Here is a 22,119-nt window from a genome sequence, read left to right as displayed (position 1 = left end):
GGAGAGACTTACTTTGGACATATATACTAAATTAACTTGCCATTATTACCAAGTGCATTGTTAAAAGGAAGCACAGTTCAATAATTTCATCTTTGCATCAAAGGTAAATTGTTATGAATTAATGAGACCACGGTAGGACACACGGCCGCTGGCACTGGCCAGCATCGTGGATGCATCAATACAGTACCTCTTCTTAAGAAATAAAGATGGAAACATCGTCAGCAGAAATCACAAATTTATTAACTCTTAAATATATCAATCAGTCATTTACCATTATGGCAAGAAATATATACAGTGTCCCATGGTAAACTGCAGTGTTTCAAAATGATAGAAGATAATAAATGTGTAATTCAGTTGTGGTGGAGAGAACAAATCACAATTTCCTCACATCTTAGTGCGGAAGACAAACTTGATCTATGGTAATACTTCAACACCACATGCTAAGTTAGAAGTGTAAAAAAAAAACACTATACCTATTATTTTTAAAATACATGTATGCCACGTATAGCCGCTTCACAAAAAGGTAGAAGAAATCAAAAAGGGAAAAACGAGGCCATTACTTTTCACAGATCTCATTGGCAGGTTAACATGGCTCAATACATTTACTGTATATATTTATTTTAAATATATATTTTTAAATCGTGTAATTATCAGAAAAGCTTCAATCCATCTACCATACATCCACTAGCAACAATATCTAAAGTGATTAGTAATCAACACAGAAAGGTGAAATGAGAGAAAGAGGGAGGGTTGTTTTTTGTTTAGTTTTTTGCTTCTGCTTTAAAAATAGGCTTCGGAAGATTGTGAATTACTATTGTTAAAATAATGCTGATGAAGATACCATGCACTAGAAAGCATTTCAGGGAAGAGAAACTGCCTCACAAGAGTTGAGAAAACAAAGGAGAAATGAGAAGCACAAAGAAAATCCAGGCATTTCCCTTTTCTTTTTAAACTGGAAAATCCTAACTCCTTACAGGAAGATAATGTCACTGACACAAGACAGAAGCTAAGAAAGCACACGCCACAAAGATCAAGTTCTAAACACTTAGGAGAATGGAAATCACTTGCAGACCTCTCTGACTTTAGAAAACTAGCCAGTGGTGAAGCAGGAGGGGCCCAGTCCACAAGGCAGAACTAAGTGCCTTTGCACAAAACCCTGATCCACTACAACTTGGTGTTGTCCTTGCAAGTCCCCTAATTAGTAAGACACCTCTCAGGTAAACTAGGAACTCCCTGCTTTTACCTAAGTTTAAATAATTCTAATACCACCAACATAGGCTGTAGTTTGGACACAGGGATTCTAAGCAGAATTAAGAACGTTTAAAATCTTGACAACGTTTTCAGGGTCCTAAAGATGATAGGAGTGCTAGTTTAGTTACCGCCATTATGCAAATTTCACTTTCTGTCTAGTAGTGTGTGAGAAAAGACAGAAGGGGATGGAGAAAAAGGAAGCAAACAGCAAAAAGTGAGATCAAATGGAGAAAACAGAGCACATAGGTGAGAAAGGAACAGGAAATACAACAAATTCACAACTGTGAGTATATCCTAAAGTGATCACACGTAAATTATGTGAATTTTTCCAGTTTACGATTTGAGCAAAAACAGCATGACTTTATCTCGCTTCCACATTCTTGAGTGATTTTGCTCACATATCAACCTACTTTAATTGTTAAAGAGCAACAAAGCTTTCAACCAGGATCCCAGGATCACACTAGGAAACTGAAAGTTTTTTTTTTTTCTGTTTGTTTTTTTTTTCTTTTTTTTGCTTTTTGTTAAACAAACAAGCCAAAACTGATTAACAGCAAAGAGTTTTAAAAATTTACGTTTCTCTTACAAACTGTCATTCAGAGAACAATAATTTTGAAGTCTGTTAAATCTTGGCATAAACAGAAACTTGACGAATAGGTTGTATTTGGAACATTGTGGAATTTTTTTTGACCTCCCTCTATTGTTTGCCAACAGTAATTTAAGTTTGCATGGAACATCCCCCTAGTTGAAGTGTAAACAATGTGTGGGAAGGAATATATGACAAGATGATGTATCACATATGCATTACATGTAGGACCTTCACAACTTCATGCACTCAGAAACATGCATGAAGAGGAGGAGAGGACGGCCCAGGGTTCCCATCCAGGTGCCTTGAGAACAAGAGAATGCAGAAGTGGCACTGTTGACATTTAGCTGAAAGAAAGTGGGGGAGGGGGGAGGGAGAAATAAGTTACACCGTTTTACAAAATATTGCCAAATTGTTTTGCCAAAGATGTGACTAGGGTACAATTTTATACCTTAGCTAAATTAATTGAAAATACAATGTATGAGATCTTTGCTTGCAAAAGATGAAATACACGATGTTAAGCAGAAACAAAATTAAAATAGATAACAACAGCATTAATTTTCTCTCAACTTTGTCCACACAGAGCTAAGCTGAAAACAGAAACAGGAACCCAGGCTTCAATCACATTACTGAATATAAATATGCATTGTAAGCATTCATGTTTTGTTAAAATGAAGTTTAAGGTCATCCTTAGCTTTTGTCATCATTCTTAGGCTCCTTGGAAAGTTAAACCTAGAAGTCAATTTAACAAGGAATATAGCCTCAAAAGTAGATGAAACATAATGATTTAATTGGAGGTTTTTGTTTTTTTTTAATTCAACTGCTGGGAGCACTATTTGTTAAAAGCTCTGATAAGGTTCAGTGCTTTGAGTGGAGAAAATATTCACAACATTACCACATATATCTGGATCCTAATCCAAGTTAAGAAATAAATCTTAAAAAACAACACAGGCATGAATTTAATTACAGTCAACTTTCAATTATCCTCTGGAATTACCTACTATGTGAGTTTTAAATTTCAGCTTGACTTCCTCTTGTGGCCTGTGCTCATGGTCAAATACTATTATACTCAGTCAGGCACAGCAAATTAATTTATAAATTAACCTTAGTCAAGTGCTTAACAGGAATTACCACCTCTAGAAAAATGGACACCAAAAAATCCTACAGCTTGTTATAAACTAGGTCTGGATAATTGAGAGTTGTGAGAATTGACCCAGACATAATGGACTTTTAAGGCGAGAACTCCAGGATATTCTAAAATGCCAACATCCATATGCTAAGGCTCTTCTCAGAGCTTATTACCTTTAAAACAAGGGTTATGCTACAAAATGAGGCCAAACATTAGACTCAAGAGCTCATGCAAAAGTGCTATAAATTTCCAAAGACCTTTAATATTTTCCATTGAATACAATGCAAAAGAAAATATTCTTAAAGGGAAGAAAAACAGCCATGCAGCTTTTTAGTCATTAGCTCCATTCACAAAGTATCCCGGAGCAGGATGTTACTTACAAGACCCATATGTGAATGGTTTTCAGGCCTTAGATGTTTTGCCACAAAGAGGTGCTTCCTGAGAAGTTTTCTTTCCCATTTGGAATACAGGATGGCCTATTAAGAGAAGCCCCATTTAAGCCATTTGGCGTAAAATGAAGTTTTCTTAAATAGGCTCTATCCCATAAACACTTGAGGGAATTGTAGAAAAACCTTACCCTCTAGTACTGTATGATTGTAATCCCTTCCATATTAACTGTCAATTAGTGCTGTACCTCTTTGGGGTAAAAAACACACAAGCATGGGTATCTTCATTATTATATTCCTCTTGTCATTCTCTTCATTCCATAGCTATCTATTTTTCCTTCGTCTACTTTTTATAAATCCAACAGTGATAAGTAATTATTAAGGCTATAGAGAAGGTCTTTGAAAACCACTGTGGTACATTATTAAACTGAGAAATTTTGATAGATTCTCTGGAGTTGAATGGCTGTTTGTATAAACTTGACTCCCCATCCTACTCCCTTCTGAATATTAACAGGTGATCCTGGTGAGACAATTTGGAATGAGACCAACATTAGGTCAAACTTCTGAGTCTAAACTCTCCTTCTTGTTTTCATCTCATCCCTTCACTGACACAACTTTATTTCTCATTAATATTCCCCTTTACTCCAGTTGGAGCCAGCCTTCCTCATCCATAATCCTCTACCATACAAAGCTAACATCCTGACATTGTCCTTTTCTTATGATATTCCTGGACTACCTTCCATTTGCTCTATGTCTCCAAATTCCACTTGGAATTTGGACAAGGTCTTAAATGATATATTCTGTGCAAGATATACTTCTAAACTACTGTGAACAGTTTGTTACATTGGTCATTCATTCCATTCTACTCTGAAGTTGATTGCAAACCTTGTAATTTTTCTTTGGTATCAATCATAAGTTGATTTCTAAACTAGAATATAAGTTCCTGGAAGACAATTATCTTTTACCTTGTATTTTATCTGGCATAAGTTAATCACCTAGGATATGTGCAAGAAATATTTGTCTAATTATTGATTGGAAGAGCAAACATAACATCTGAGGTAGAGTAGCGTAGTGAGGAAGACACTGAAATACCTGTTCCTTGTATTTTGAATGCTGTGTTTATAAATTTCTTCTAATACCTGTTAACTGAGCCCAGTAGATCATGTATAAAGGTTCTGATATGATAATGGTCATTTTAGAAACGCCTCCTTATTTTTTCCTCCCACATCACCCTCCTCTGCCAATTGTGACAATGAAGTCACAAATAGTTTGCCGTATCACGTGATTTAAGAAAAAGAAACCAGCTTGCTGGGGTATCCTCCAGTTTCTATTATACGTGTGTTTCAACCCCCAAACAGCTGGTCTAGTTGATCTTTCTAGACAGTTATAATCTATTTCTCCTTAAACATTCCCACCGATGTAACTGACTTCCAGTGTTAAACAACACTATGTCATGTCATTAACAATGGAATAAGTAAAAAACACTGGCCATGGGTATATTAACAAAGAAGCTGACAGACTGGAAATATTTACTTGATGGGTACTGTTGGCGACCCAGAGCGATGAAAATGAACATTCTGCCACTTTCCATCCCGGCGGTGCCACACACGGGTTTCTTCTGACTGCATTGTCTTTGGCATCCCGCTGCCATCCATGTACTGTGTGAGCCTAATGTACGCTATGCAGGCAGCATCATCACCAACCAGGTGTACATGGGGGTTCAGGATAATAGTGTGGATTGGTTTATTGCTTTTGGACAAAGCTGAAAGAGAATAAAATGAAAACAAAACTTAGTTACTACATACAGAAAACCAAAACCAGTAACTTCGTCTGGGGCCAATGAATGCAATGCCATTCATTCATTCAACTACTAATTGTTTGCTTTGAGTCCCTGGCACTGTGCAAAGGAAAAGAGAAAGGAAAAAAGAAAGAGCAAAAGTAGATAGTCATTATTTTCTTTGTTTACCTTCATAGAGAAGTTGTCACTCTGGAAACTCAGGGACACACAAAGCTGAAGGTGAAGAGGTGTATTTATTTATAATGGGAAGTGGTTAAAAACAAAAGCTATACTGGGGCACCTGGGCAGCTCAGTCGGTTTAGGCTCCCGAGTTCGGCTCAGGTCATGATCTCACAGTTTGTGGGTTTGAGCACCGCATCAGGCTCTGTGCTGACTGCTTGCTCAGAGCCTAGAGCCTGCTTCGAATTCTGTGTCTCCTCTCTCTGCCCCTCCCCAGCTCACGCTTTGTCTCGCTGTTTCTCAAAAATAAATAAATGTAAAAAAATAAAATAAAAACAAAAGCCATGATACAAATAGAGAGGTAGAGGGCCTGGCCCAGATGCATGGAGCAGTTGAGAGGATACCCTGTGGTCTTGTTTGTTTTGTTAGTTGATGAAATACATGGGACAAGGAAATATATCAAGTATTATGCTTAACTGACTGAGCCACCCAGATGCCCCTAAAATGCTTTTTATTTATTTTTGAGAGAAAATGAGAGAGCAAGTGAGGGAGAAGAAGAGAGAAAGGGAGACAGAGGATCTGAACTGGGCTCTGTGCTGACAACAGAGAGCACAATGCAGGGGCTTGAACTCATGAACCCTGAGATCATGACCTGAGCTGAAGTAGGACGCTTAACCAACTGAGCCACCCAGGTGCCCCTGATGTTATTCCTTTAGATCACTAAAACAGGTTAAACTGTTTTACCTGTTATGCAAACCTCTCTCCCATTTTCAGAAAAGATCTGAGTAAATTACTAAATGCTACAGTCACATAAAAAAGAATATCCCATTATGAAGAATATGTATTTATGGTAAGTAATGACATATAGTTTCTGTTGAAGTAAGTTAAACATTTAAGGGGTTAATTATTCTTTTATTAGTGATGAGATGGTGTCGATTGAGAACCAACTGGAAGAAACATTATGAGAGAATCAGGAAATTTACTGAAGCTTTGTTAAGGCCAATTTACCACATAATTCTTTCCTTGCAAAAGCCTAGTGACTATGTAAAAAAAAAATCATTAAACATACTTTAAATTAAAAACCCATGCCACAGCAGACATTCCTGTCAATGCTTATAATTATTGGAAGTGAATTTGATTATTCTAGTCCTTGCTATACTTCCTCTTTAATTTGATGAATTCACTCTATGTATCATGCAAACAAAAGACAATTCCTAGTCTTCAGGTGTAAGGAAAAGAAAGATAAAAGGAATTTCTGGTTTACACTTTTTTTTGATGATCTCAAGGATCTCAGGAGTTTCTTTTGCTACTATCTCTGAAATGTGGCTATTTCCTCTAAGACCAAATTCTTATAGTGAAAACTGAAATATTTATTTACCCGATCACTCATCTTCAGGTACATTTCACTTTGAAAATGAGCACTATGCTTGAAAGCACCCCTTTATGTCAAATGTTCTGATATGCTATGGTGTCTTTTACTTTTTTGTACATAAACAATGTTTTATGAAAACTTATTTTTTTGGTAATTCATTTTGCAGCTTATATATACATTTGCTGGGACTTAGCTGGGGTACGTTCCATCAGCATTACCTTTTATACAAAATCAAAGAGTTTCCAAAACACCAAAACTTTCAAGCTTGTCATTTTTTTTTTTCAGCTTCAAATACGAAAAGTGTTATGATGTAAAATACTGGACTAAGGTGAAAATTCTCATTATAGAATAGAGAAAAGCTATAAATTTAAGAGAAATTCAAAGAGAAATTGGAAAAGGCATGTTATTAAATTTAGAATAAATGTACCATTTTCAAAGTAGAATCGGTGAAAGTCCATCCCTTCCACTAAATTACCCAAAGCTTCAGGTTCAAAAGCAGTAAGGCCCGGGTCACAGATTTTTCTGTAGGGGGAAAAAAAAACATAATGAAAATAACCAATACATGGGTTAATATGTTTTGTTTATATAATATAATATACTTTGTTTCACACATATCCAATCTTATTTATCAACTCTTATTTTTCACTGGAAGGAAAGAGTCTTTAAAAAACATAAAAATATAAAATTTCTTTCACAGGCCTTGGCAAGGTGAGTTGAGCAGATGCTATAAAAGCATTTTGCAGGGAACTCTGATAGGCGCAAGATAACACAACAAGTTCCAGCAGATGATAACTAGACTTCTTTAGGAGTCTCCTTTTTAAAATTTCTGCTTTTTTATATTTCCAAGATGAATTCTCTAGGCTTTCTCCAGTTTTTCTTATTTTTAATTTTTTAAATGTTTGTTTATTTTTGAGCGTGAGAGAGTGCGCCTGAGCACAAGCAGGGGAGGGGCAGGGAGAGAGGGAGACACAGAATCCCAAGCAGGCTGCAGGCTCCGAGAGCTGTCGGCACAGAGCCCGAACTCACAAACCGTGAAATCATGACCTGAGCCAAAGTCATATGCTTAACCCACTGAGCCACCTAGGCGCCCCATGTTACTTTTATTTTTTTACACTTGATCTTAGCCAAAAGGCCGAGAAGTGATTTTACTCTTAAGTTGTCAGAGTCCAATACACTCTCCAAGTCCTACAAAATCAACATTGGCTCTGAAACTAAATAATTTTGGAACAACTTTTGACACCTTCTACATTCATTGATTTGAAAGCATATATCACATCCTGTACTTTCTGGAAAAGCTGTTTTTAAAGTTTATTTCACTTGGGGTGCCTGGCTGGCTCACTCGGTTAAGAGTCCCAACTTCGGCTTAGGTCGGCATCTCATGGTTTGTGAGTTCGAGCCCCACATCGGGCTCTGTGCTGACAGCTCAGAGCCTGGAGCCTGCTTTGGTTTCTGTGTCTCCCTCTCTCTGCACTGCCCCTCCCCTGTTTGTGCTCTCTCTCAAAAATAAAAATAAAAAATAAAGTTTCTTTAATTTTTAAAATAAAATTGAGAGATTCAAACATACAGATTAGTTTTCTTTTTAATACTAGAAATGTAATTCAACAAAGAGATAGGACATTTTTAAATATTCAGAGAAAGCCAATGGCTTTCTTTGGAGAAATTTATTCCATGAAGAATTGTTAAACACCTATGTGGCAGATATTCTTTGAAACAATTATAATATAACAATTAAGACTGGAATAGAAATAAACACAAAGTGCCTGAAAACCAGATTACTTACATATGGGACAGGAAAGATTTAGGAGAAAAAGTGAGCTGGGCTTTTAGGAATGTGTAGGAGTTTTCCAGGTGTGGGGAAGATGGTAGGCAGGACGAGGGCAGCAAATACAATAGCTTAGTACTGAGAGAATAGAGAGTATGTTTAGGGAACAACTAGTCGCTTGATCTGGTGAGCACTGGGTCAGTGGGTATGTATATAAGTCCCATAAAGGGGGAAACAGTTCCTTGGGCCTGCGGTGATCAAGGCAGGCTTCTCAGAGAAGGTGACATAAAATCTGGATTTGAGGAAATAGTGCAAGTTTACAAAGCGATAAAAGCATTTGGGACTATTTATTTTGGGGGAAAAACATTTTAACTGTTCAACAGAAATACAAGTTGGCCAACATGTATTCAAAAGGCCAACTCACTATGGTTCTTTACAGTATTGTTCATAGTGCATGGAACCGATTTTTTAAAGAATGCTTTTAAAGTAGAAAATAGTTGGGGCGCCTGGTTGGCTCAGTTGGTTAAGCATCCGACTACAGCTCAGGTCATGATCTTCCAGTTTGTGAGTTTGAGCCCTGTGACGGTGCTGACGGCTCAGACCCTGCAGCCTGCTTTGGATTCTGTGTCTCCCTCTCTCTCTGCCCCGTCCCTCTCACACTCCATCCTTCTCTCTCTCAAAAACAAATAAACATTAAAAAAATGTTTTTTTTAAAAGAAAATACTTAAAAAAATCAGTGAATATTTCTGTGGTTAAAAAAAAAAAAGCCTTAAAGGCAGGAGTGGCAGAGGGGAGGTAGTGAGGAGGGCTTTTACATTTTGTCTCAGACTTGCTGGTGGGCAGGTACTTTCAAGCTCAAAGTCAAATATATATAATCTCTAAGGGGCGAAATGGGAATAGCCGTGTTGCTATGGTAACAGGAATTTATTCTGCCAGGGGCTATTACTTCCTCTGCAAATATGACTTCTGGTTGTCAACATTGGTGAATCAAAAATTTTTACTACCTTATATTGGTGCTGAAATCATCTGAGAATCACCGTACTATGATGGATCTCTTTACCAACCACCAAAAAGAGTCACTATATCTGAAAACCTGTTAATCTGTTCTTTCTTTCTCTCTCCTCTGTATATATGCATTTATCACCTGTCATAGGCTTTGGATTAATAAAGGATTCACAAAGCTGCCACTTGATATATATATGTGTGAACACACATGCTCTGAACAGGTGTCCTAAGGACCAGTTGACAGGGCTTTACCAGTGTATTCATCCAAAAAGCTCCCATGTAAGGTCCTGTTGAATTATCCCTGGGCCTGAGTTGAAACATCACGCCAGATTACAGGCCTCTGTAGGTAAACAGATGTGATTCCACAGGACTGCATTATTTAAAATACCTTACATTAACCTGTCTTAGAATATAGGAAACGTTCCAATTTTGCCTGGCTATGACCACCAACAAAATACACTTTTTTACTATTCTACAGGAGAATACTATTACAAAAAAATACATATTTGAAAATAGTATTCTCATATTTGGAGAACATGTTCTCATGTTTTTCTTACTAGAGTTCTCAGCAGAATGATAGAAGAGCAGCTTCTATGGCACAGAGTTCTCCACAACCGTTTTAAAGGGAGCTCTGGTCTCCGACGAGAGTTTTATTTTAAACTTCATATCTTACTATTTCAAGTGTACTTTATTAAATCATGTGAAAATAGCTGATACACACAAATATATACACATGCATATGCATGTGTTTGCATGTATATGCATTTACACATTTAATTTACAAGAAGCAATCCTGCATTTAATTTAGTTCTTAAACTCATTTACTTTTCATATTTTATAACAGATGATAAAAGCAATACCTTATATAAAATTTGGGAAAAAAGGCAAGAAAAAAATTCACACATAATTTCATCTCCCAGAGGCAATGTCCTTTTTTCCTTTTCAAAACCAATTTGTCATATCTCATTCTATTTTTAATGCTTTTTCTCATGTAGTTGGAATAATTATGTACATTATAATTACATCATAAGCATTTGCCAGATTTCTAGAAACTACATAAACATCCACTGTACCAAATGCACCACATATTACTTAATGGTTTCCTTAATGTCGGACATATGTTTCCAATTTTTCACTATTATGAACATCGCTTCAATATTTTTGTTTATATTTTTTGTCCATGCTTTAGATTAAAAATCCATACCCGTGTTAAATTTTTTAAAGTTTATTTATTTATTTTGAGAGAGTGTGCATGAACAGGGGTCATGAGAGAATTCCAAGCAGGTTCTGTGCTGTCAGGGCAGAGCCCAACTAGAGTCTCGATCTAACAAACCCTGACATCATGACCTGGGCCAAAATCAAGAGTTGAACGCTCAACCAACTGAGCCACTCAGGTGCTCCCATACCCATGTTAAATTTTTATCAGTAAAATCAGAGAATTAAAACAATTTGAAACTTTAGAAATAAATAAATTTGAAATAAATGCTTTCTGGTATATAAGAACTAAACGTCCCTTCTAACCACTGCTGCCACCACCACCACCAACCTAAATTTTTGCCTCCATTTATACTCCATCCAGTGTTGGAGGAAAGTCATCATAGTCCTACAGTATCTGCACTCCACTGCTTGTCAGCAATTTTTACCCCTGCTGATCTGACTGACAGAAAATGCTCTTGCATTCACATTTGCACATTTGGGCTTGCTTGCTTGCTTTCTTTCTTTCTTTCTTTCTTTTCTTTCTTTCTTTCTTTCTTTCTTTCTTTCAAGTATACAAGTTTAATCTATTTGGGTAGCCTAATCATTTTATCTTCTCATTTGTCATTACTTTCTCTGCTTTTAAATTTAGGTCTTTCCAATCAGAGATCAAATTCAATCTTTTTGCATTGAACTCTTTCATTCAAGAGGAGCTCACTCGTATGGAGTAAGAGGAAGGCTTGGACTGATTTTTATCTTTGTCCAAATGGCTAGCTTGTTGACCTACATACTTTGTGAAATACGCCTATTTATTTGAATGCTTTATTTTTACTTAATTTCCTTTATATACCCTATGGTCCAGTAGTTCATAAACTTTAAGCATTGGGACTTTCTTCAAATAAACTGTTACCTAACAGACAAACTCATAAAAGAGACAAAGAAAGGTTGAGGCGTGCTGGCCCAAGAGGTAGAAGGCTGCCTCATGTCACCTTCTGGGTGATATGGATCTGTCCCAGGATCTTGACAGAGCTGCGAGGCAAAACATCTCTTAAACCAAAATGTACTTCTATGTGCTTTCCTGTCTCTTGTGTTTTTGCTCTCATGGATGCTCTGCCTGGAATGCCTTCCTCATATGGAGAAGCGGGTGATTACAAGTCTGTGCATTGACCAGGAGAGCACCAATCCTCCTATCAGAAGCTTTGTGTTTCCTCTGTAAATCCTATTTATTTAAGAAATAAGCTATCATTGACCTCAAACCTGGGGTTAAATATACATGAATTCCGGTACACTGAAGAATGCACTCATATATAAAATATTTTGTTCACATGCATGAAAGCAAAATAAATGTGCCTCTCTACTCACGTGTAAGCTTCAAAGTCCCCATTGTTGATAGCTTCAATCAGTTGTTCAGTGACTTTGATAATTTCTTGCTTTCGTGCTAAAGGCAAAGATAGATTATTTTATGTGGCTTTTGTCCTTTGTTCTCATAAAACTCTAACAATATTGCTATTTTTCTTAGAGTTTTACCATTTAAGACCCATCCGTCCCCCAAACATGGTGTTATTCTCTCTACAATCTTGCTGTTTATAGTGCAGAGATCAGCATCCTCGACTTCTTTTGGGAGGCTCTAAGACACACAGATTCTCAGGTCTACTCCAGACCTACAGATTCAGAATCTGCATTTTAACAGGACCTTTAGTCACCTAGAAATTCCAGGCTATATTTTTTAAATAAGTTCTCATTACCTTCATCAACATAATTGGGTTTGTAATTTTTTTTTTCTTTGGACATTTAACAGATGTATGTCTATCTTCAGAATACAGAGGATCTTTTACATTGAGACACTTCAGATACTTTTTACCGTTCAGCTCAACCAACTCTGCAAAAGGGGATGCCGACACTATAAATGACATCATATTTAGACAAATGGCCTTCAGTGAACTCTATGAATTGGAAAACCAACATATGAATCAATATGTGGACATAGGCAGATAGTTCGATGGAACCTCCCTGAAGAGCTGTCAATTCCAACACCAAACATGCTTTGTTTCTATTTCCAGCCCACAATTGGTAAAATTATTAATAGTTGGCTTGGCTCAAATCCCACTTATTCAGTAAATTCCTTTCTGATTCCATTTGCAAATGTTCCTTGCCTTTTCTGAATGCCTACAGTGTATCATTCATTTGGTAATGAAGCATATGCTGTAATACCACAACACCTTTTTTAGTTAAATCATTACTAGTTTTAAATTGTTATTAAACTTTGTTCACTGTGTGATGGTCTTTCTAGTTAAATTAAAAGTTCCCTTGGGGTGTGGGGGGGAGGCTATTTTTTGCATCCTCTAAGTTTTATTCCAATGTCTTTAAAATAGGTGCTCAATAAATGTGTGAATTTGATCAACTGCCATTAATGATAATCTTTTGATTTCAGAATTCTATTGTTACTAATGAAATTAATGCATGAAATTTTTAAAATTTAAATTTCTATGAGTTTTGCTTTAAGAACATTGTGATACTTCCTTAAATCACTGGAAATTAACTAGGAGAGTCACGAAGAGTTATATTCATTCTATCTTAGTGAAGCTGCTATTCATAACAGAAAAAGCGGAAGTCTGGTTTTAGATAATTTTTTTTCCAAAGTTTGTTTATTTATCTTGAGAGAATGAATGAGAGTGCAAGCAGAGATGGGGCAGAGAGAAGGGGAGACAGAATCCTAAGCAGCCTCTGCACTGTCATCGCAGAGCCCAGCTGAGGACTCACCAACTGTGAGATCATGACCTGAGCTGAGATCAAGAGTTGGACACTTGATCGACCAAGCCATCCAGGCACCCCATTTTGTTACTGATTAAAGGCAACCAATATGTATTTTTAATGAAACTGATCATTATTAAACATGTTTTGACCACAAAGTTAAATGATTACATTTTCCAAGTTATGATGTTCCTTATTTAAAATAAATATTCTGTAAACCTAACCTCATTTATACTATATGAGACTACCCTATAAAATATGACTGCTAATAATGCCAAGGTTGATAATATAAAAAATCACTATATAGGTTAGATTTCATTTTAGTTACATTAACTTTCATTTATATTATGAAAAAAAGTTTCTTAGCTCCTACACACATTTAAAACATTTTTTGCCCTTGTTCAGTTGATTTATGAATATCTAGAATATATCCAACACCAAAACATACTGACACAAGTAGTAGCAGGGAATAATTCTGTAATAGGGATGCCACCAGTGGCACATTTTAGCTTAATTTAGTTAGGCAATAAGTGATTCATCTGTTTCTGGCCTCAACAGTATGAACATTTGGCAAAAGTGCATGACAGCTGACCCGATTCTGGAATATAAAGGACACTGGTGCTCAGAAAAGGAGATTAAGAAAATGTGACTATCAAAACCTCCTCAAAATTAAATCCTTGTTTAAAGCTAATATATTTCCTAGTTTGCTAAGTAAAAAACTACAGTTTAGAAAATGTCAATTTTTAAAAATGAGATGGAAGAAAAACGAATGTGAAATCAGTACCCTTTGTAGAGCTTCATTAGGCTAAGGCTCAGTTTACAGAGCGTGAAAAGTTCAAGGTCACGTTCTGAATTTTCTGAACATCTTTACTTTCCCTGATAAACAAAATATGAAATTAGAATATCGGCTTTAGGTATGGCCATCTCTCATACTGTGAGTCACTGTGGAAATACTTATTATCTCTTTAATAGTTTACAAGCTACAACTGGCTTAATTTTTGTCCTGCACAATCAAAGCAACACAAATTGCCTTCTCTCTTAGTTCTTAGGCTCAGAAACAATGGTCCTTTAGCTGGCAGCACAGCAAGTGGGAATTAGTGAGAATGCTTCTGTGCTGCATCATCAGGAAAACAACATGACAATCTTGGCTTGGCCCTGGAACTCAGGAATCTTTAGAGTGCTTACTTCCCTGAGGCAAAGGAGCCTGAGTGAGTCACAGGTAGCACATGACAGCTGACTCTTTAAAGGAAAGCAGAAGTCTGGAAATGAATCATTTGTATATAGTAGTCTACTGTGGTTGGAACTATTGCCACAGCGACCTACAGGAAGAGTGAGGTTTTGGTGCTCGCTAGCGAACAGTGAGGATAAGAGACAATCTACTTCTCAGAAGTGAGGTTAAGGGACAGTCACTGTGCTAGGTGCCTGGCTGCCTGCCTATCTTCTGTAGAAAGGGACCCCTATCGTCTGGCCTTCCCTCTTCCTAAATATCAAGTAATGACCACTCCAGAATTCAAACTGGGGACAGCTTGTGATGTGTCACTATTTAACAATTTAGATGAAGGAAAACTGTACCAATATGGCATTCCCTGCATACCAGAAGTTTTTCCATCTTTAGCTAGCACTTTAATCACTGGGAACTGATTACTCAGTAGTTTCATTTACAGAATAAAGGTACTGAAGCCTATACCCATAAGTCCCAAAGTAGTTTGTGGGTATTTCCAGGTTCCTAGGGGAAAGGCAGGAGAGAAAAGTAAGTGGGAGAGATGTTTCAGATTCTGAGTGTAATTGCTTCCCATGCAACCATGCAAAAGATCTAGAAACATTTTCATGTTCAAATTCATATTCTTTTTGGCTCCCTTATTTTTCTAAAGAGGACTGTTAGAGTTAGATAAGGATGTGAATGGTCCCAGTGTTAAAAACCAACCAACAAAACAAGAAACCCTGGGAACTGAGAATAAGTACATAATAAAACAATGGATAGATTTCAACATTTCTCAAACATTATCAGATCTGAACGATGATCAACAATGCTCTGGGATATGCACACAAACATTACCTACCAGTTTTACGGGTAAGTACAGAGAATATAGGCACTGACCAAGGGACACAGAGTTTGCTGATTACTCCTTCCCTCCATCTTGAAATACTTTTACTGCTTTCCTGCTTTTCTTAATAATTGTGTGATCATATGATCTCTTATTTACTATGTTCTCTTTCTCTACCTGGACTTTAGATGTTTCAATTCCTTTCAAAGGTTCAATTTGAGGCCCTTCTCAACATACACTGTATCCTTCTGAACCCTTCCACACCAGTGTTTTATATTGCTATTTATGTCCCAGTGACTGGCACATTGTTACTTCCTTTTTTCTAGTCTTTTCCTCTACCTCTGTGTGTCAGTGCCTATTTTGGAATCTTCGTTTGGATATCTCAAATGCATCTTGAACCCAACATACGCTAAACTGATCTAATGAACTTCCACCTGCACAAATCTACTTGCTTTTCCAGGGATCTCCCTCTTGGAGAATGGCAACATCATCATCCAGTTGCATAAGCCAGAAACCTGAGAATCATCTTTGAATCCCTTATCCTACACACCCCATCCAATCTTTCAAGTTCTGTTGATTTTGCCTTTTAAAATATATTACATATTGGGGCGCCTGGATGGCTCAGTTGGTTAAACGTCCGACTTCAGCTCAGGTCATGAACTCGTGGTTCGTGAGTTCAAGCCCTGCGTGGGGCTCTGTGCTGATAGCTCAGAGCCTGGAGCCTGTTTCAAATTCTCTATCTCCCTTTCTCTCTGTCCCTCCCTCACTCATGTTCTCTCTCTCTCTCTCAAATAAACATTAAACATTTTTTTAAAAATTAAAAAAATAAAATGTATTACATATTAGTTCTTACCTTCTTCACCACCACTCTGGTGTAAGCACCCATCATTTCATAATAAGTTATCTGAAGAGACACTATGAAATCTGGCATAATCTCGACTCTGCTCATCTCACCAGACTCATTCAAAGGCCCTTTTACTTTATCCTGTCCACTCCACCCATACAGCCTATTCTCAGAAATGGAAAATGGCCAAACTGCCTTCTAGTGTTAGCCCGTATATATTATCCTCTCTTGGAGAACTTTGCTTCCACTTCTTTTATCAGATCTCAACTATTATTTCTTTGAAAAAGCCTTCTCTGACCCTCATTTTAGGAGAGGTCTCCATGTCATAAATTCACACTTATCTTCTCCTACAACTGCTGTTTAAAAGCACTTAGTATACTAGAATTTATATGTTTATTTGTGTGGATTTGATTACATTTTCTCTTTTTTTAAGCTCCACAGGGGCAGATAACTTACCACTGCAACCCAACATCTAGCATAGTACATGCTTAATAAATATTTGAATGAACAATGGGTCTAGAACAGACTCAAGCGCTTTCTGATTCCCAATCCAGTGGCCTTTCCAACATATAAATACTTCATTTTTAAATGATGGTCAGAGAGCCTTTAAAAAATATACAACTAATAAAGCAATTCAGCTTTTAAGAAGCATACCTTATTGTTTACTGACAGTGAAAGAAAATACTCTTCAACTTGTCTAAAACTAACCATCAAATTTCTTTCTCTTTTTGGCTTCCTTATTTTTGCTAATGCAACCACAATTTTACTGGTCTCCCAGCTCAAAACCTTGGGTTACTTCTAGACTCTGTTCTCTCCTTTGTCGTCATATTGTCCTCCACAAGTCATTTAATTTTCCATTATCATCTACATGATGTCTCCTACGGTATATCCTTAGCCTCTTCGTCTGTTTGCTTGCCCTTGGCAATCTCATTTATTCCTCTGGCTTTGACCATATAATGAAGACTGCCAAATCTCTATCACTAACCTTAAACCTTTCTGGGCTCCAAGTTCATATTTCTATCTGATTTGTAACATCTCCAGTTACCCTGGCATTTCAGACCTAGTAGGGTGCCAAGATGGACCTCAAGTATCTTCCCTGAGAAACCTGCTGCTTGTCTTCTATCACTCACCTTGGATAGTGATGACATAATTCGCTCAGTTGCCCAAACCAAAAGCCTTGACACTTCCTTTTCTTTCAGTTCTTCATATAGCTGATCACCAGTTCTTCTTCACTCATCTACATCTTTCTCAGATCCATTTATTCCTCTTTAGGCTAACGGCCACTTCTCTGATTCAGGCTCATAGAAGTTCCTAACCACTCCTGCTCCAAGGCCACATCCCACTCACTCCCACTCTCCACCCCTCACTGTTGTAAAATCTTCTCTATAGAATAGGGCTAACCATGCCTTTCCCCCACTGTCTAGAAGCCAAGCCCAATATTCTTTGTTCTTGAAAGATCTTCCTACTTTATTTTTCTAGCTTTGACTCTTCACACTTCTTTTCCCCCAGGAGTCCCATATAACCTATTCTATAACTACACCAAGTGTCTCACTTTTCCTCAACTAATCCTGGATCTTTGATAATGTTTTGCCTTTCTTCTTACCATTTCTTCTGTCTGAAAACTCCCCCTCTTCTGTCTGGAAACCTTCAATATTCTGCTCCAAAGTTATCTCTTTCCTTTAGCCTTTCTTAAGTGCTATTCACAACTCTTTGGTTATACTGCAGTCTTCCTAAAGCATTATCACAGGATGTTCATAAATCTGCTCAGGCAGGACTTGACAGTTTTCTACCTTCAACACCTGTAACTGAATGAATTCCTATACATGCATGCACATATGAATACATAGATGAGGTGTATAAAATATTATGTACATTTTGAAACATTAGGTAAATGCCAAGTATGCTGGTGATGATCACGTCTGGCAGCAGTTTGAAAGTAACTGTGCTAACTGAAAAGGCACTTATGGGGGCACCTGGGTGGCTCAGTCAGTTAAGTGTCCAACTCTTGGTTTAGGCTCAGGTCACGATCTTACGGTTCATGGGTTCAAGCTCTGCATCAGGATCTGTGCTGACAGCATAGAGCCTGCTTGGGATTCTCTCTTTCCCTCTTTGCCCCACCCTGCTCCCTCATGCTGTCTCTCTGTCTCTCTCTCTGTCTCTATCTCTCTCTCTGTCATAAATAAACTTAAAAACCCACAAAATCCCTTAAAAAAAAAAAGAAAGGGCACTTACGGATCTTGCATAGCTCAGAATCAGCAGAATGACCACTCTGTGTGACGCCATGGTATTTTAGATGCCAGAGTAATTTGTATAGATCTAGTAAGATAAACTGGGCATATCTAGCCAATGTTTAAACTTGTAATTTCTTTTCAAGAGAACTGAGTTCAGAGAAATATCCTAGTTATTCAAGCTTGAACTTTCCAGTAGTTATAGATTTTGGATTAAGAAGTTTGCTGAGATGAAACCACTTGACAATTAACCTTACTCAGGCGTCTATCTTGTCTACTGTGAAACTCAGACTAGGAAATGAACTGAATTTATAGATGCAAGTTGATCTTTACTAAAATGTTAGCACAGTATCATACACTGAAATCTTTTAGTGAACTGTGCCTAAAGACTACTTAATGATCAAAAGTTGCACAATTAAAATTTTAGCTTTTTGGGGTCTATCAGCTCATTAGCAATTCTGCGCATTTACTTTTTGCCAAGAGGTATAGTTCTATTTAATTTAACTTCTTCTTTTTACATATCTCAGAGGTATCAGGCACTTGGCTGCCAGAGACTTGAAGGACAGGGAGGTTAAGTGACTTGCTCAAGTCATCCAGCAAAGTCAGAAGCTGTGCCAGGGCTGGAACTTGATTTGGCTGAGGTATCTGTTTAATTCGCTAATCTATGTTCCTTTCCAGCCCACAGTGCCTAATTCAATATTTTGAAATAATAAACTTAAATGAACCACCTAAGTGTCTTTGAACTTACTCTGGCAAGGTGACTGACTACTTAATTACTGGGCCAAGGTTGTAATTAATTATTATACCGATTTCACAAAACTGGGTGCCCCATGGTTTCATTGTCTTTTTCCACACTGCCATTAACAAAAATAACTCTTAGGAATAGTTATTATCTTCGGCAAATATACAAATTAGGATCATTTTCATGCTTTTGGTAGTTTATAGAAAAAGGTGTCTATCAACTAAGCTGTTTGGCATTTCCTATGCAATTAACAGCTTGCTTCTTAGTGATTTCATTTTTATTTCACTAGTTTCATGTATTAACATTCAGGAGAATATTTTCCATTATTTTGGCTTTTAAAATCAAGCCCATAGAAGATTTTAGAGTTGACTCGTTTACCCTGGAATATTTTACTCAAATTAAGAGCTGGAAATTACCAACTTTCTCCTCAGTAATGCTTTCAAGAATTGTTGTAAAGCTCACTTACCCAGAAGTCACCTGTTGAATGACATCAATTACTCAGCTCTTTAATCACTAGCGTTTCTTAAGATTACAAAACTAAATTATTCAAATCATCTTTGTACTTTGCTCTATAAAAACTGCTCTTAGTTTCAAAGCATAAAATGTTAATTGGGAGAAGAAGTACTATTAATCTTAGCCCTGCTAAATTTCTATGACTTGGCAATAGATGATTAACAAATATTTAAAAACAAAAAAACTCTAGCATTGGGATCATTTAGTATAAGTGAAAATAGGTTTACATTTTTAAAAAAGTTTGTGAGGATATCATTGGGTTACCAAATATGACCATGTCATTCCTAAAATGACTCTAGATCTAAAGAAGTAAAATATTTACTATTTTTTGTAAAAAAATTAAGGGATGTATACTTATAAAGATTTTCATTAAAAATGGCTTATGTTAAGTTTTAGAGTATAGAGAAAACTATAGGTGGTTATGTAGAATATTTGCTTATATGGAAGAATTCAGTCCAGCCACATTAAAGCAATTGAATAACTGTTCTGGTATCCCCAACTGACTTGTAGAAGCTAGAAACAGCACAACATTGTGAATACCATTGAGTATTTTAGTATTAAGATTTGTGTGAATCAGATAGGTGTGGTACCACTTCCAGTTAAGAGTTGATGACATGGAAGAAAAAGATTTTAAGAAACTGGTTCAAAGATTCACATCAATTGCTTGAGGATTAAACTGCAGTCTCCTCTATAATGTGGGTCAAACTTGAGGGCATTATGCTACGTGAAGTCACACAGAGGAAGACAAATACTGTATGCTTTTACTTATATGCGGAATCTAGCAACCAGACAAACAACTCATAGAAAAAGAGATCAGATTTCTGGTTACCAAGGCAGTACTGGGATAGGAGAAGGGGGAATTGGAGGGAGATGTTCAAAGGGTACAAACTTGCAGGGCGCCTGAGTGGCTCAGTCAGTTAAGTGTCCAACTCTTGATTTCAGTTCAGGTCATGATCTTCCAGTTCATGGGATCGAGCCCTGTGTTAGGCTCTGTGCTGACAGTGCAGAGCCTGCCTGGGATTCACTTCCTCTCTCTCTGTCCCTCCACTGCTGGCACTCTCTCTCTCAAAATAAATAAACTTAAAAAAAAAGGTACAGACTTGCAGTTATAAGGTAAATAAGTCCTAAGAATGTCATGTACAACGTGGTGACTACAGTTAACACTGTTAGATGGTATATGTGAAAGTTGTTAAGTCCATCCCAAGAGTTCTTACCAGAAGAAAAAAACTTTTTTAGACATTTCTTTTTTTATATCTATATTAGATGTTAAGTGTTAACTAAACCTACTATGGTAAACATTTCACAATATATGTAAACCAAATTCATTTGTTATATATAAACTTATATAGTGCTGTATGCTGTATATTAATTATATCTTTAAAAAACCATAGTCTACTAGCATTCAAGTTTACACACTTGAATGAAACAAAGATACTAAGCATTCTCAAGGAGTATCTGTTTCCTCCACTGTAGAACCAAGGTGATAAAGTTATTTTCTCAAAAGAAAATAATCAGACTTGAAAAGGAGACAATGAGATAGAATTTTTAAATATCTGGAAAATTTTTGTTTTGTTTTTTGACAAGAAGGAAATCCAGCCTTCCCCAGACCCTGGAACTATAATGAGTCCAATTAACCCCTCCAATTAATTTTACATAATATCAGCCAAAAGAAGCATGTGTCTTTATGGTCAAAAGTAATTGTCAAAGTGTTAATGCTCTGTTCTTCAATATGAATAGCCAGAACTAAGTATGTGTGTGTGTGTGTGTGTGTGTGTGTGTGTGTGTGTGTGTGTGTATATATATATATATATATATATATATATATAGAGAGAGAGAGAGAGAGAGAGAGAGAGAGAGAGAGAGAGAGAAGGGTTAAAACCCTGTGCAGTCATGAGTAGGTTTTTCTCCCCCAATGGTTTCTATTGTGGTTTAGCTTGATATTTTATTTTTAATAACTTATTCCATTCCTATATAAAAAGTATACAGTTTGAATTTAGCAAAAAATAGAATTCAGTATATCTTGGATAAGTTTATTTGTAACTACACTTTTCTGAATAATTCAACTGGTAGGTTTGTAAATGCTCCCTGGGACCAAGAATGTAAGATAAACTTAAGAGCATGTTCTCTATACTCCAAAACCATTTTAAACCTTTGTTTTGCACAAAGCAAAAATAAAAAGCAAGTAAACAAACAAAAAACCCTACCAAAATTAATTGAAGTGTGATGTGATTTTTGAGAAAGACTGAGACTGAACACAGTAAGAGTACACAAAAATAGTATTCTGCCTCCATATTTATTGAGCCCAATCTGATTTTCTGAAGTCTTTTCTCCTTATCTCCATGTGCACACAACTCTTA

General features: G+C 36.7%; 1 protein-coding gene across 17 annotated transcripts in view; it reads right to left on the bottom strand.

The window, feature by feature from the left end:
- Positions 1-218: 218 nt before the first annotated feature.
- CAMK2D (calcium/calmodulin dependent protein kinase II delta) overlaps positions 219-22,119 on the bottom strand; it is a 316,173-nt gene continuing 294,272 nt past the window's right edge. For 15 of the 17 annotated variants that reach the window (XM_019829018.3, XM_019829026.3, XM_006930898.5 and 12 more), the window contains 5 exons: positions 12,002-12,077; positions 7,106-7,200; positions 4,883-5,111; positions 3,344-3,439; positions 219-2,181 (listed from right to left, as the gene is read on the bottom strand). In XM_019829018.3, the coding sequence (XP_019684577.1) occupies positions 3,373-3,439; positions 4,883-5,111; positions 7,106-7,200; positions 12,002-12,077 (467 nt within the window). In that variant the 3' untranslated portion in view covers positions 219-2,181; positions 3,344-3,372. Of the gene's footprint in view, positions 2,182-3,343; positions 3,440-4,878; positions 5,112-7,105; positions 7,201-12,001; positions 12,078-22,119 lie in introns of those variants that run through there. The other 2 variants (XM_019829023.3, XM_019829029.3) reach the window with 2 other exon arrangements.

Source organism: Felis catus, chromosome B1, assembly GCF_018350175.1.
Source record: "Felis catus isolate Fca126 chromosome B1, F.catus_Fca126_mat1.0, whole genome shotgun sequence".
Classification (NCBI taxonomy): Eukaryota; Metazoa; Chordata; class Mammalia; order Carnivora; family Felidae; genus Felis; species Felis catus.
This window is presented reverse-complemented; position numbering and strand designations above follow the sequence as displayed.